At 39.6% G+C, this 15,795-nt stretch overlaps 1 protein-coding gene across 1 annotated transcript in view; it reads right to left on the bottom strand.

The window, feature by feature from the left end:
• Positions 1 to 3,708: 3,708 nt before the first annotated feature.
• The window catches only part of LOC308368236 (complement C3-like), a gene marked incomplete at both ends in the record, with an annotated part of 57,406 nt that continues 45,319 nt past the window's right edge, over positions 3,709 to 15,795 (bottom strand). Inside the window, 9 exons of the mRNA XM_080842365.1 lie at positions 3,709 to 3,850; positions 3,997 to 4,135; positions 5,998 to 6,081; positions 6,197 to 6,277; positions 6,623 to 6,712; positions 7,035 to 7,140; positions 14,626 to 14,721; positions 14,836 to 14,929; positions 15,660 to 15,705. Of these exons, the coding sequence (XP_080698491.1) occupies positions 3,709 to 3,850; positions 3,997 to 4,135; positions 5,998 to 6,081; positions 6,197 to 6,277; positions 6,623 to 6,712; positions 7,035 to 7,140; positions 14,626 to 14,721; positions 14,836 to 14,929; positions 15,660 to 15,705 (878 nt within the window). The remainder of the gene's footprint in view (positions 3,851 to 3,996; positions 4,136 to 5,997; positions 6,082 to 6,196; positions 6,278 to 6,622; positions 6,713 to 7,034; positions 7,141 to 14,625; positions 14,722 to 14,835; positions 14,930 to 15,659; positions 15,706 to 15,795) is intronic.

Genomic DNA, 15,795 nt, shown 5'->3' with positions numbered 1-15,795 from the left:
TTTGACAATCAATGAATGTGGTCAAATCTTACCAGCACTCTTGTCTTTCTCCATTGTGCGTCTCCTGGTTTTTCCTCCCTGTACTCTTTTTCCGCACTCTACTCTTCGTTTCGAACCAGGACCATACCTGTCAAGTCTTGTTTATCCGGGAGACAACAATTTCTCATTTACGTGACACTGAACCTCGGGGTTCTCTAAGTGAGAGACTGCCATGTCCGCACTGTGTGGCTCTATGTCTGTGAAGCAGTTTTAGGCTGCTATAATCAACAGAGTTTCAATATTCAGCATAACTGAGCAACAAGGTAAACCAGACCTGTTAACAGACCTGGGTACTGTTCGGCCGACGCTCGCTTAGCGGTTTAGGGAGCTAGATTCCAGGCTAAAAAAAGAGGACGCCCCTTTATCGAGTTCGGCGAAGCAACTTCTGATAAATTACCATAGTAACATATCGCTTAGCACTTACCTGCTCCAGGGCAGGCTAACCAAAGTTTAGCTGGCTAAACTTGCCACACCCACGCCAAAAGGAGGGATCCCATTGACAAGGAGTCATATTATAGTTTGATTAGCGTAGGAAGAGTTCTTTGCGATCGCCAAGAAGATCCATTTTTCCATCATGATGAGTTCTTGTATGAGCGCTACCGATCCACCCGACAAGGAATAATTAATTTAGAAGACCTTCTCGAGTCATTTATTGCATACAACACCGTCAAACATTGAATGTCTTCACTTTCTTGCGAGTGTTAGCCTTCATTTTTGTAATGTCGGCGATGCGGAGAACAAACAAAGCACTCATAATTGTATATGACAGTGGTAGCCTACTAGTACAGTTGAGACATTGGTACAGTTGATGAACCCGAAATAACTTTCATGTGCAGCCTGAGACATGATTTTTAGTTTGCACATGAATACTAACGTTTTCTTTGAACCCAGGAAATTTGAGCACATAACCCATCTCCATTACGGAGGTATTGGCGAAAGTTGTTTAAGATCTTGATTTTATGTCCCTTCTACAATCACGATGTTTTTAACCATACGTCATCAACAAATGCAACTTACATCATTGCAAACGTATAGTTTTGCAAACGTGTCTAAACGTGTCTAAAAAAGGTGGATGCATGATAAGAAGAGAGAAATACACACAATATATTTTCATTGCTTCAATTTATTGAATTTCTTATTAATACATTTACATTAGGCATTAGACGGTTTTATTCAAAGCTATTTACAAGGAGATGTAAAACTACAATTACTAGGGAGGCAAAGGGGTTCAAACCAGCGATCTGTTGCATGCAATCTATGAGCTCTACCTGCTTCACCAGTCACAAATTGGACATCAGAAAAGATATCAAAACTTATACAGCCTATAGACAGTTTCTCATATTGCTGTCACAGCCGCGGCAGTGTTGAATTTTGACATGATTATGGTCTTGAATTCTTGATAACTCGTTCATGGTCATATCCTGCCTTAGCGGAGAAAAAAAATTGTCTTTTTCTTTGAGTTTAGACTATTGTATCGGGGGGAAAAAATCATGGTTTTGGTGATCGACCTGTCTTGCCTTTTGAAGTAGGACGTGCACGCGCAATTTAGTTGACGAGTTTAGCCTGGGATAAAATAACTTGACGTATAAATAATTTAGCGCACGTCGCCAGACCGGCTTGGCCTGTTCTCATTCAGCGAGCTATATTATCTCATGTCGCAAGCTAAATTAATTATCTTAGCTTCAGTTGTACGCCGAACAGGGCCCTGAAATGTAACAATATGCTTGCACGTGTTGTCTTTTGTGTGTATCTTTGGGTGGTGGAAATGGCTCACATATTTCCGTGGATTTCAATCGTGTTAACTTGACAGGTATGCAGGACCTGCACTCTCTCTTTCTCTGATTTCACTACGGTCATAGATGTGTTCCCATCTACCAGTGCCTGTCCATCATCAGCATTACCCCAGTGGTCACTCAGTCTCTTACTGATACTACAGTTCTTCTAATCTTGCCCCAATAATTGATTTAATTCAATCACAAACCCTGCATTTTAACTTTGGTTCAACAGGGGCATTACAACGATTAACAATTAATATGAACCGAAAATGGGTTTAAATATTGGTAATTGTTAGTATCAAAGACATTTCCCATACTGCTTTGTTTGGAGTTTGGTGTGTAGCAGGTTCTGGTGGACGACGATATCAGAGAAGAAGAGCTGCTAAGTGTAAAAGTGTTTTGGCTGGCACTATAGAAGTGCTGAAAGTTGCTGATACTACTATAAAGTTCAAGATGCATGGGCCTATGCAAAGGTCCTACACATGCAGTACAAACTAAATTGTCTCACACTTTAAATAAAAAAACGTAGCCTATTTATCTTGCACAATATTTGGCATTTGGACATGGTTGTTGTGGAAAAGTGTGAGGTGTAGGTGGTGTTGATATGTGTCTTCAACATGGGTCAGGGTTTGGAGGGTTTGGCTTCAGCCAGTTAGCATCCAAATTGACTGCCAACGTCTTTGAAAATGCTGTTCCTTGGGTGCTCACTTCTGATCACATTTTTTACGAAAAGCCAATCAGGCAATAAGGCATCAGCAGCCAGCCTCCTGTATCGTCTTTATCTCCAATTTCTAAAATTAGAAATGTTATCAACATGCATGCCTGAGGAAGCTTGTATCCAGCACCAAATTCGGGCATGATCAGTTTTCAAGCTGGAAACATCCACCAATCCGCAAAGATGACACACTATTTTTCAGTACATGTTGCCATATGTTATGTGGTGCCTAATTGGCTTTTTGATAAGAAATTGGGCGGAAGTGAGCGCCCATGGAACAACATTTTAAAAGGTGAGGGAGGAGGGGGGTGGGGTTGTTGCTCTGGGTCAACAGACAACAGCGTTTGGCCTTCAGGAGGTGATGTGGGCCTAATGTAATGAAACACTGACGAAGGAAAGTGCCTAATGTAATGAAACACTGACGAAGGAAAGTGCCTAATGTAATGAAACATTGAAGAAGGAAAGAGCCTGCTTATAATGAAACACTGACGAAGGAAAGGGCCTAATGTAATGAAACACTGATGAAGGAAAGAGCCTAATGTAATGAAACACTGATGAAGGAAAGAGTCTGCTTCAGAACCCCACTGAAATGCTCGTGAGGGGGTCTCTATTGTTGTTGTTGTGGTTAGGATTTGTTGTTATTTGTTCAATGACAGTGGTGGTTGTGGTGCACCCTGATGTGTGGATTAGGCCATTGCAGTGGATTAGGCCATTGCAGCAAACAGCAATGAAGATAAACTCTCAAAATAGAAGCCCCTTTGATTCTTTGATCTACCCACATAAGGTATTACATCTAAGTCCAACAAGTAGAGGGTTGGACACATTTCCGTGTTCTACCTACACTATTAATTAACATACAGGCAAACAAAAAAACATCTCAGTTGTATTATCCATTCTTTTTATAAGTTGCAAAGGTATACCTCATATCAATCCAACAGGTATTACAAACATGTCAGTATACACAGTATTGCTATTATTGATTGGCCAGCATTAAGGAGATCACATGTCTAGAATGGGAAGACACCCCTTTCACATTCCTGCCAACACCACATACAATTGTGCTGAAACAGAAGTGAAAACAGTGATGGCAAGGGTTCATTGGTTAAACATACATTCATTAGCTTAGTCAAAGTACAGGGGTGAAAACATCTTTAGCAATACTTTCTTGGATATTTGACATCAAAAGCTACAGCCGGTGCTTTGGAGTTCATAGACAAGGCCTGCAATTCCTATAAATCTGTCTTTAAACTCTGGTTCTTGGGCCTCTTCCTCTGTGGGCGAATATTCTATCCAGGTTTTCTCACCAAACACAAACTGATAGCTGTCAACACACCCATACACAGAAAACACACACACAGAAAGCAGATATGTCAGACGTCTAACAAAGTCAAATGTTGGAAAATACATTTTCTATATTTCTAGGCCTGGTTCTGCTGTAGTGGAATCTCTTGGTGCTACCTGACTCACCCGTCCTTAACTTTGTGAACATCCTCCTTCGCTCCCATAATCAGGTAGCTTTTGTTGACCTGCAGGTCCATTTTCTCTCTGCAGCTTGGATGAGCTACGAAAAGACTGTCACTCCCCTCTGTCATGCGGTCATCTGTGCCTATTGGCATAGGACAAGAGCAGTGTTATTTAACTCTCTGCATGTGTGCCTCCTATATATACAGTTTTTTTCAATGTATTCATTGTACCCTCGGCACCATTGTAAATGAGGGTCTTATTCCTCAATGTGTTTTCCGAGGCTTAAATAAATAAATAAATGAATACCGTAAATCCTCAAATAAAGACCGGGATTCAATTAGAAGTCGGGCTTCAGATAGTAGCCCGGGTCGTGGTCCATACGGACAAATAAAGGCCGGGCCCCGAATACAAGCCGGGGGTAAAATAAAGTAGCCTATATTACTGTAGCCTACCAGCATCAGTCCGTCGGCTCAAAGTACACATCACAATTAAATTTAATGCATTTCACAAATACATGTTCTCTTCATGTTTAATATTATATTATATAATATTGTTGGCTAATTGCATGGTCTGTTTGCAATAAAAAAAAGAAATTTCCCCACGTAGGACTACTAAGCGAATTTGTTATTGTTTAGCCTAAATGCACGTATCGTATAGCCTACTGTTGTTTATCTGTAACGTTTTAGTTGGCTAGGTTACTTTTTCCAGAAGGGATCATAAAGCAGTAGTAGACTTACGTAACTTTGATATTAAATTCAAAGAGATGGTGTATGCTGAACATTCGGGAGAAAAAGCAGCAAAGAAGTTTGACATTGACCCGAGACGAAGGCGATAAGCTAGGACTAGCAGGTGGAGGCAGAAAGAAAGTTAGGCTGGATATCAAACCAGCTCGTTGAATACATTCTTTCATTCCGCGATAAGCATAATAGAGTGTCTAGAAACATTATTAAAATCAAGGCTTTGGAAATCTTTTCCTCCGTGACTGACAGTGGAGACCATAACTCTGATGTTTATTTTTTACGTTGACACCGCACCTAAAGCGCTACGCGATGTGCAGGAAGTGTTGAACGCATATGCAATGAATTATATTAGCCTACTGCAATTATGCCGATTATTTAAATAATAATATTCTATAACAGAAGATGAGTAAGAAATAAAGGCCTGCCCCTTATACAAGCCTGCCCCAAATACATTTGAGGATTTACGGTAAATCAATGTTATTTTACTCACTGCATGTGTGTCTAATGGCATAGGACAAGAGGAGTGTTATTTAATTCTCTGCATGTGTGTTCTCTGTGCCTCACCCCATTGAACAACTGAGGTGCTAACCATGTCAACATCATGGGTTTGGTTCCCAGGGAGTACACATGCTGATGATAATGTACATCTATACTGTACATCGCTTTGGATAAAACTGTTTGCTGAGTGAATAATTGTAAGTTATGTGTACTGTACTTTTCTCCTAGGGCCACATGATCATTATAGTAATTTCAATAACTGATAAGCACAACTTCTTTTTGGCGTGGGGAAGATTCAGAAAATGTAAAAAGTTGGACTTTGTGGATTTAATAACATTTATTGTAGGATTAACATGGCGCTCTAACTTCTGGGTCTCTCTCTCGCACTGTATGTGTATTTTCTAATAAGCCAGGACAACACATGCCTTCAGAGGTGTAAGATTAACATGGTGCCAAATTGTGATCTCTGAATAGAATAGAGGGAAGCTGGTACTTTAGTTATAGAGATATGCATGGGAGGATGCATCAACAGCATGAGTTCCACACATGTACTGTATATGTATATCTGTACTGTAAATTGTTTTGGATAAAACCGTTCGCTGAGTAAATAAATGTAATGTCTGTGCATTGCTGGTAATTTCGTTCTAGAGATATGCATGAGAGGATGAGAGATGGCCATTGTGTGAGGAACCCTATCCAATAGCAGAAGCAATTTAACATCTTGTCCTGTGTAAATCATGCAGCTTCTCTGTTGCAATATACGTACCCTTTTTGACAACTGTCACCACTCTGAGGCGGTATATGTCTGTTGTTGTTGAAGTACTTAAATTTAAAATAGTGGCCCTGATCACTGTGAAGAGAAAGTCATAGTTATTTTGTTATTATAGAATTAAGAAAGAAAGAATGACTTCTGCACAATGCTTCAAGACAATCACTTAGAGAAAGATGGAAAGGGAGAGAGTTACCGTAATCAACATGAACTTTGCAGGCTGTTTTATCACGATCCTTTAACTCCTCTTTGGTCTTCCTCTGTTTGCTGCACTGTCCTGTAAGGAGAGCACATAAGAGGCACTCACAAATGTGAAGACCACACCTTCCCTTGCTGTTTACACTCCAAGCAAATCACTCACACATGTGAAGACCACACACACACTCTCCAAGCAAATCCATTAAACCTTTCCTACACTTCTTTCATTCCCCCCTCATGTTTGTTTCAAGCCATAGAGAATGAGTAGATGGTGGACATTTGTGGACATTTATGAATACACAACTGGTTTCAAGAAACTGTTTTCAAATGGAACTGATTCTAAACTATTTTAACGGGGACCTACAAGCTGTGAAATTGTGGTTCGTTAACATAAAATGAAAAGAATTTGTGTAAAGCCTCATACCTTCAGCACACTGACATACTTCTTCAATACATAGTTTATTGAGTCCATGACTATGTTTCTCAGGGTGGTAGAACTTCACACAGCGGTGGTCTGAAAAGACACAAGGAATGTAAATGTTTATGTTTTGTTTAGAATGTCAAACTTTATAGGTATATGCAATATGAAAGGGTGAGGCTCTCTGTGATTTCGATATCAACATATTGGCACACACCTTAATTTATTGGTCTGTGTGTCTCTGTGTATGTCTGTGTGTGTGTTTGTGTGTGTGTGTGTATATGGGTGTGTCTGCGCATATGTGCTTATACCTTCCTCATTCTCACCAGAACGTTTTGATGGGAGGGAACTGTGTGTGTGTGTGTGTGTGTGTGTGTGTGTGTGTGTGTGTGTGTGTGTGTGTGTAAGGGGAACTTACCAGGCCTATAGTACTCATACACTGTAACTGCTGCAGGCTGTAGCATACCCACATCCAGTGCCTTGTGCACTTTGAAGGCAATTCTGTCTGGTTGATTATGTGAGATCTTATTGAGATGTGCAGGACAGAGAAAAAACTTGTTAATACAGACAGGATGTGGCCTTGTTTGGCCCTAAATTGAAAGAGCAAGATGGGGAAACTTACTGATACCTGATACCTGCTGATTCATTGGTACAAATCAGGGTGCATTCAAGCATAAATGTATTGAACCAATCACAATGATTCAACCATACCCCATGCCATACTTTCACACGGAGCTCAGTAATTGTTCTAAAGTAAACAAAAACATCGATTTACACCAGAGGACACGGAAGATCTTGTGCAGGAGGCCTGCCCCACATGAAGTCATTGTACAAGTATTGTGCTGTATCGTGCTGACTCAGCATGTTTGCACTTAGAATCTTGCTCATGTTTTGAAATTAGCTCAATGATTTTGCAAAGTTATTAAATTAACTGTAGGTCACAGTGTACAGCTTGAACTAGGGCCCATAGTCATTTTATTATGCACTTTGTGATTTGCCATCAAATACACAATTGCATCCTGTAGAACTAAGTCTTACCTGTGAACCGATAAGCACAAGTAGTCTTAAGTTAATGAAATGTTGGGACAAAATATGGTGAAGTTTAGAGTTTTGTAGTTTTGTGACGCATCTCGCAAATGCGTAGCCTAGTTAAACATTGCATAGTTAGCATTTTTGCTGCACACCTGTGACTTATCTTTAGACCCATGGGCCTCATTATCAAACGCAGTTGAGAAGAATTTAAGAAGGACTTTCTTCTGAACTCCATTTCGGTGGATTTAGGAAAACATTTGCCATTCGCAATAGTTTTCTCATCTGGGATTTCTTCTGAACTTCAGAAGACTTTTCAGAACGCAAAATAGCAGTCGTAAGTTTGCTGGAGTTTGTATCAAATGCGATTCCTCAATGCGATTCCTCAAATAACCAAATAATGAAAGAAAGTTCATGAACTCGTTTATAATTTTGGTGAATGTGAACTGAACGTACTGTATAACTTCCTGATGCACGATACTGTGAACGCATTCATTCTGGTGTCTGTGAACGGCACAATCCAGATTTCTAGAGACTTCCAGGCGAAAAACACACAATTTACAGTCCTGTATCCAGTGTTGCATTACCAGTCAATTGCTGCGTTGGCTTTCTTCTACTGTCTATGTGTGAGAGTGCCAAAGTTGCATAGAGGCCGAGAGCGGTATTGCAGACAGATAGAGATTTAGTAAAATGACTGAGCTGCTTTCGAGTAGACTCGGTCGATTCCTTACTGCTGTTGCGTGCCCTTATAAGGAGCTGTATGTATGCAAATCCAGGTGCACATGAACGCGCGTTCAACTTAAGAAAGCTCTTCCGGGGGAGCCAGCTCAGAAGACTTCTGCTGCTTGCACATTTTCAAGCGTGCAAGAATGCAGTGGATGTCTTTTGCTCACGTTGTTTTTCCGAAATTCAGAAGAACTTCAGAAAATGATCGAGAATGAGGCCCATTGTCTTTCAAAGTAGTTGACATTTACAGTTTTTCTCAATCGCTTTGGCGAATTTTTCCATTCACTGTTTACTTTTTCAAAACAGCTCACACACAGCCCTTAACTGAAGCTGAAATGACCAAAACACTATATGATGGTTGCAGAATGACACTACCTTCTCAAAAATGTATCACACATCCATCAAATCCAAACAATTCCTTCAAAACCTACAATTTGTGCTCAATTGAAAATGTATGTTTTCTCATTTATTTAACAATGGATAGCAAAACTCAAAATACAGCTTTCAATATCAACCTATGAAAGCATCACTTCAACTTTTGTGCAACACCCTCCCAGTATTGACTACTGTATTTTACCACTGACAACGTACTACAATTTGGGTTTTGTACTGAGCACTCTTGCTGAAGGAATACTGTCAGAAAGTATTCGAAACCTGAACATTTGTATACAGTAAAATTTAGATTTTTGTATTGCTAAACACTATACATGATGATATATATGACTACGTAACATTTGTTCTACTGTTTTTTACAGTATTGCAGTCCTTTTTCCACAATACATGTATATTCTGTACGTCAAAATGAGGTCAACTCTGTTCTGCAGTGAACAATCTCCCCCTGCCACCAGTTTGGGCCAGTGTGTTGATTCTGTAAAAATAGTGCAATAGGCTGTAAATACTGTAAATTTACGTAAAGTATTCAGAATTCGACCGTATATGTTGTAAAAAACTTTAGTGAAACTACAGTATACATTGTATTGTGACAACATACTTTACAAAAGTATAGAAATTGTTGTTGCCAAGAGTGCAAATACAGTGAAACACAATACATTATATTGACTGTGAAGGCCAGCAAAGTGTCATTGTCATTGCTGAACGTACAAACAATTGATGCCACAGTATGACAGCTCAGGTTTGAAAGAACCCTTTGGCCAGCCTCTCTCATGGTGGTCATGATTCACTATAGATCAATGACTCTTGCCCTAATTTCATTTGAGCATCTTACACGAATGCCACATCCCCTGACAGGGGCCCCTCTACCTCTACCACAACCTCTTCCTTGTCCTCATCCTGGTGGCCTATTCGTTACATGCTTACTGTAGTATCAACTTCGATCTATTGACCCTTTTTTAGAGGTTGAGAACTGCTTGATTAGTTTTGCACAGAGAGTTCACACAGGTGCTGACGATATTTAGAATATAGAGAGCAGTGCCAGTTGGCTGCTACTAAGTGTCTGCAATGTGTTGACATGGTTATTCAATTAGGTTTTGTGTCTTTCTCTGAGAAGTGTGTAAACTGTTTTGAAAAGTGTGTTAAAACTCAAAGAAATTTGTGTGAAAGCAATGAGAAATGGTTAACCCATTCGCCAGAGAAGACTCTTGCTGTGCAAAGAAGATGTGAGCATTAGATGAAGTTGACCCATGATTCGCTAAATGCCTGAAAACGATTGGGAAAAACTGTAAATTATTATCGGAAATGTATGGAAATTATTATCGGAAATTCCTTATTTGTAACTCCCAGAAGACAATCCACAAATGTGGATCATGACCCACAAATATTTCACCATCCAAACATGTATTATTTGAATTTGCATTGTGCATGAAATCCGCAAACATACAGAGTAAGTGGGCCACTTGGCATTTGTAACTTTCCTCCTATGTGTTTGTCGAATTTATTCCAATTTGTAACGCAACTGATCTGAAAATTACCACGAGTATAAGGTGCAGTTAGTTAGGTTGACCAGACGTCCTCTTTCCCCCGGACATGTCCTCTTTACACGACCTAATAAATGTGTCCGGCAGGGATTCAAAAATTGTCCGGGATTTTGCCTTGTCGATATTTGTGTTTCTCTGGGTCTTTCACAAACTAGTTATTACGCCCTTACAAGTTTTGGAAAGGGTATCTCCCTTATGTTCTACATTCTTGCGCGAGCTCTGACTGTAGAGAGAACTGTCAATGGTCGACAGCCCTGTCAGTGCTGGCAGATGTATGTTAATTATCTTTTAAATACGATCATTCTGAGCCTTTGGTAAACTTCGTCGCGGGGGAGGGGGCGGGGTCATCTGCACTTGAACAGATGATTTAGATAATGATACCTTATTAAGAACACTTCACTTGCACAGATGATTTAGATAATGATACCTTATTACAGTTTGTATCCAATTTCACGAAAGAGAAATTACATTCTCAAAACAACACGTGCAAACCTCCAAACCACTGGGCACTGGTTCACAACAGATTGGCATTTCTCATTCCTTTAATCAAATTGCAATTGTTTTAGAAACTCCTTGCAAATGACAAGTACAATTGCCTACAGTTTGCACACATTTCAAATGATTTAGCACATCTGTGTAAATGGTTAGGTACAATTGCCTTCAGTTAGCCAAATTACCAATTGAATACATCTTGCTGGTCTCCTTGAGTACATCATCACCTGCAAAATAGTTCACTCTACTGTCAAAATCTTTCAGGCACATAATACCATGACAAACATCATGGTATATCCTGTAATATGGATCTATTGGATCATCAGCTTACAGTAATTTTCAGGTGCAACTAGAACTTTACTAATCAAGGGGGAGATTCACACATCCGATCACCAATCACACAGTAAGTTTAGTTAGCTGACAGGTCCTATCCAGGACTATAAATGCTTCCATCAAATATCTAGAGCTTGACCAAGTTCAGTACAATTTATGAACATAAAAGCACCTGGCCAGGGAAACAACCAAGGGCAACTGCCTGTTAGAGGAAGAGGAGGAAGAAAAAGAGGAGCAACGGCGGATGTCCCAGGCCAGCGCGGGGGCAACATCACCATGTGTAATGCCATTTTAGAGAATAGTGTAGTCTCCCACATTTTCCAGTCTTGGCCCATACAATACCCAGAATCTCCAGGTTGTGTTGTTAGTGTAGGCTATACATCATTTTAGTTTTGATGTGCTTATTGTATGACAGTATATTGTGCCGTATGCATTTTCTGTTACTGTAACCACGATGTATGGCAATAACTGTAACAATTTCCATGGCAGTATCAGTGCAGTATGAGTTCTACCTTGTAGGCTACGCTTGAATTATTCTTTTTTCTGTTTGACAAACAAAGTATGCTGGAAAGAAAACATCTACTGCAGTAAACATTCAGGGCCCTATCTTGCACCCAGCGCAATTGACATTGTCACCGACGCATGTATCATTCCTATCTTGCACCCGGCGCACAGCGCGATTTTCCCTCCAGAGGCGCGCTTCGAAATGAACTTGCGTCGACATGGGCGGGGGCGGAACAGAGAAGGCGTTTCTCTGGCGCAAGTGGTATTTTGCAGTTTCAAAACAACGCCGTGCGCCGTGCGCCATTGACCAAAAAAAAGCTGGTCTAATGTGAGGCGCAATGTCTAAAGTTTGTAACGCGTATTCAGAACGCTATTTTAAGGGCGCATGTGCTTGCCCGCACAGTATAGGACCTGTAGGCTACACTTTACTTCTGTCGTCTTCACGAGAGATTTACACCAATTGTTTGGCAAGCCATATATAATTACAAGGAAAATAAAGTATTTACCACATGAGGAAATCATTGTGATATCCGTATCCAAGACATTTAAAAACTAGGCATACATCTAGCGTACACAATTGACCCAAATGATTCAGGTTAATTGAAGCTGCGTGACATTTGATTTATTGTATGGCTTTGTTGCATTTATTTAATGCCAGTATTATTATGAATCTTGTAAACTCATCTCTGTGTATGTGGACTTTATTTATGTACCTTGGGTTTGGTCAGCTGGTGCACTGGCTTGGGTGCTGATTTCCATGCCCCCAAATCCCTGCACGCTTTCAGGCGTGAGGGTAGACGTGGCGATGTCCTCTGCTGCCGTCAGATCCTGGGTCGAGGCAGATCCACCTCCCGTGAAGGCACGAGAACGTGTGTTACCTTCCAGCTTGGATGTCCCACGTCCCCGGACGTCATTATAGCGTTTTCGGCAACGTTTTCGGGTGCCCCGTTGCAGAAACAATCACGGCAATATCTTGACATGCTTGCTTGACTTTGCTTACTTTTGGAGGGTTTCTCGCATCCCCATATATATCTATCTCCCGGCTTTTTACAAAGCCATACAATAAATCAAATGTCACGCAGCTTCAATTAACCTGAATCATTTGGGTCAATGTGTAGGCTACATGTATGCTTATTTTTAAAATATCTTGGATATGGATTTCACAATGATTTCCTCAAGTGGTAAATACTTTATTTTCCTTGTAATTATTTATGGCTTGCCAAAAAATTGGTGTAAATCTCATGTCGGTCTCCTCGGCTGTGAACTTCTCCGGTCTTCCACCAGGTAATTCCGCCATCAAAATAACAAGCCGCTATGGACTATGCGCTTCTCGCTCTTAAAGGGAATGTGAAATGACGCTCCGATTGGTTTATTGCATATTACGCCCAAACCACACCTATGGCTGAGTAACCTCCTTTGGACCAACCCTTTTGACACTTGCGCTGGACGCAAGTGTGTTTTTTCCGCCGTTAAAATAGCAACTGCGCCATAGAGCCGCCCACACAGCTACTTGCGCTTGGCGCCGTCCTACTTGCGTTTCTGATCGGCAAGATAGGGCCCTCAGTGTCAAAGGACTGAGCCAAGATTGAAATGTGCACTTGAGGGATATTTCTATGGTCCACTGCCATACTGGCAAAACATCTAAACGTTTTGACCTGCAGTGCTTAAACAATGCCAAAGGGACTTTTCATTTTGGGGGCACTGACTATTAGTATGAGAAAAGGAATTAGTTTTAATTGATGAGTTGTCTGTTTTGGGAGAGATATGACCTTTTGCAGGTGTGCCATAGTGTTTTGATAAACCATCTAGGTTATTTTGGCAAATATATTTAAAGCTTGGAGAATGTCCTTTTCTTTTCGGGAAGGAACTTTTCATTTTGGGGGCACTGACTATTTTTATGAGAAAATGATTTGGTTTTGAAGCTTGACTGAACTGTTTTGGGTGAGATATGACCTTTTGAAGGTGATCTATGTAGTTGTGCTGAACCATATAGGCTATTTTGCTAAATGCACTAAGAGCTTTGAGAATGTAATTTCGGTTTCGTGAAATTGCCCAAAGCAATGGATAAAAACTGTAAGAACACTACACTTGCACAGATGATTTAGATAATTATACCTTATTAAGAACACTTCACTTGCACAGATGATTTAGATAATTATACCTTATTAAGAACACTTCACTTGTACAGATGATTTAGATAATGATACCTTATTAAGAACACTATACTTGCACAGATGATTTAGATAATGATACCTTATTAATAGTGCTGTCAGTTTAACGCGTTATTAACGTTATTTTTTTTTTTTAGATGAACGTTCTTTTTGCCCTCCCAAACTGTGAAGTAGGCTAACGTCACGTTTGAGTGAATGATGAGCGCGATACGGCGAAATAGATGATAAAAAGCTTCTAAAAAGAAAGTTTACCTTTAAAAGTTGTGTTGTGCAAAAGAAGCGAGCTTCACTGTTGTCTGAAAATGTCAACAGGCAGCTGGTTGAAAGCACAGAAGTAGTTGGCCTACCTTTTATTGGCAACCTAACTGTTACGGTTTATTGTTTTTGAAATAAGAGGCCTGACTAATAATAAGCCATGGTTTAACTGCACTATAGGCTGAGTCCTTGTTTATCTTAAATGTGCACTTTATAATTTTATTTTGTACCGCCCTGTTTGGCAATGTTGATTTTCAATAAAATAAAACATTCCTTAAAGCAAGCCAATCCACTTTACCATGTTGATAAGAGCATTAAAATAAAATAGAAATGAGGGAAAAAAATTATTGAAGGGACATTTAGAATAGATACAAATTTGCGAATGCGATTAATCGCGATTAAATATTTTAATCGTTTTACAGCACTACTTATTAATAACACTACACTTGCACAGATGATTTAGATAATTATACCTTATTAAGAACACCTTACTTGAACAGATGATTTAGATAATGATACCTTATTAAGAACACTATACTTGCACAGATGATTTAGATAATGATACCTTATCAAGATAGATGATAAGGGAACCTCTGTTGCTGAGGCTGTCTGTCTGGTTCATCTCATATTTCTGAATGTAACGGTCTTTCCCATTAGTTAGCTGTAGAGTAAAGAAAGGCTTAATTAATAAATAAGCCAGTTACTGATGCCAAGCCAACTACTACTACAAATAAATAAATGACAAGGTGCAATCACTGCAAAGAAAGCTTCTTACCGCGGAGAGGTCTGTCACATCTACAACAAATCCCGTCAGAAAGGTGACATCCAGGATGCTCATGGTGGCATCCTCATTTACATTTGACATAAACCTGAGAAACAAACGCAGCATCTGTCACTTCCTCTGTATGCTAATTTACTGTATCTAGTCATGTGTAGCTCACTATTTCAAACACAGATCCACAAGCTATCACAATTAGCTTATTTATATTGATGTACGTAGTAAACAAATTGTGATAGTTTATGGATGTTTAACATGAAGGTTTTAGTTGCAATCGGATATATTCAACCCCTTCACCTTCAAAAGATGTTTTTCCAATCAATTCAATTCAATTCAATTTTGTTTATATAGCGCCAAAACAATAAAATTGTCTCAGGACGCTTTTATAGTGATGGGAGTCGGGGTTAATGAAAATATATGGCAAAAAGTCTCAAAATCATATTTATCGATACATATTTCAGTTATTTTGAGAACATAAATTGACTTAACTTCGAGTTCAAATGGAAATGTAACTCTTTCACAAATGTGTGTGTGTGCACTATTATTCAACCCCCAGCTTCATTACTGTGTGGAGCAAAGCCTATAAATGTTTATACGTTTGTAAAATGTCACCTTGAAGTTAATAGAAAGATTTCTATTGCAGGTTTATTATTGGAAATTATGACCATGTGATAGCAATTTATGTACGTTTAAACTAAAACACTGCTACATGTCTCAGTGTTGTGTCATATTCCAGTGTAATAGTTCCTGCTTCACACCCAAACCTGCTTCTGGATTAATTACATTTTCAAACATGAAAAACAGTGCAGTATGGTACTTACTGAACATCAATTGTGAGTAGATAACTCTCTTTATAACCCTCCTTAACTGGAAATACAGACACACATTGCTTTAGGGCACAGTGCTACTCCTTCAGCCTCTAAACACTTATAAACTTTATAGGTATTGCTGCTTTTA

This window comes from Sprattus sprattus, assembly GCF_963457725.1.
Source record: "Sprattus sprattus genome assembly, chromosome: 1".
NCBI lineage: Eukaryota > Metazoa > Chordata > Actinopteri > Clupeiformes > Clupeidae > Sprattus > Sprattus sprattus.
The sequence above is the reverse complement of the archived record's forward strand: the minus strand, read 5'-3'. Positions and strand labels throughout refer to the sequence as shown.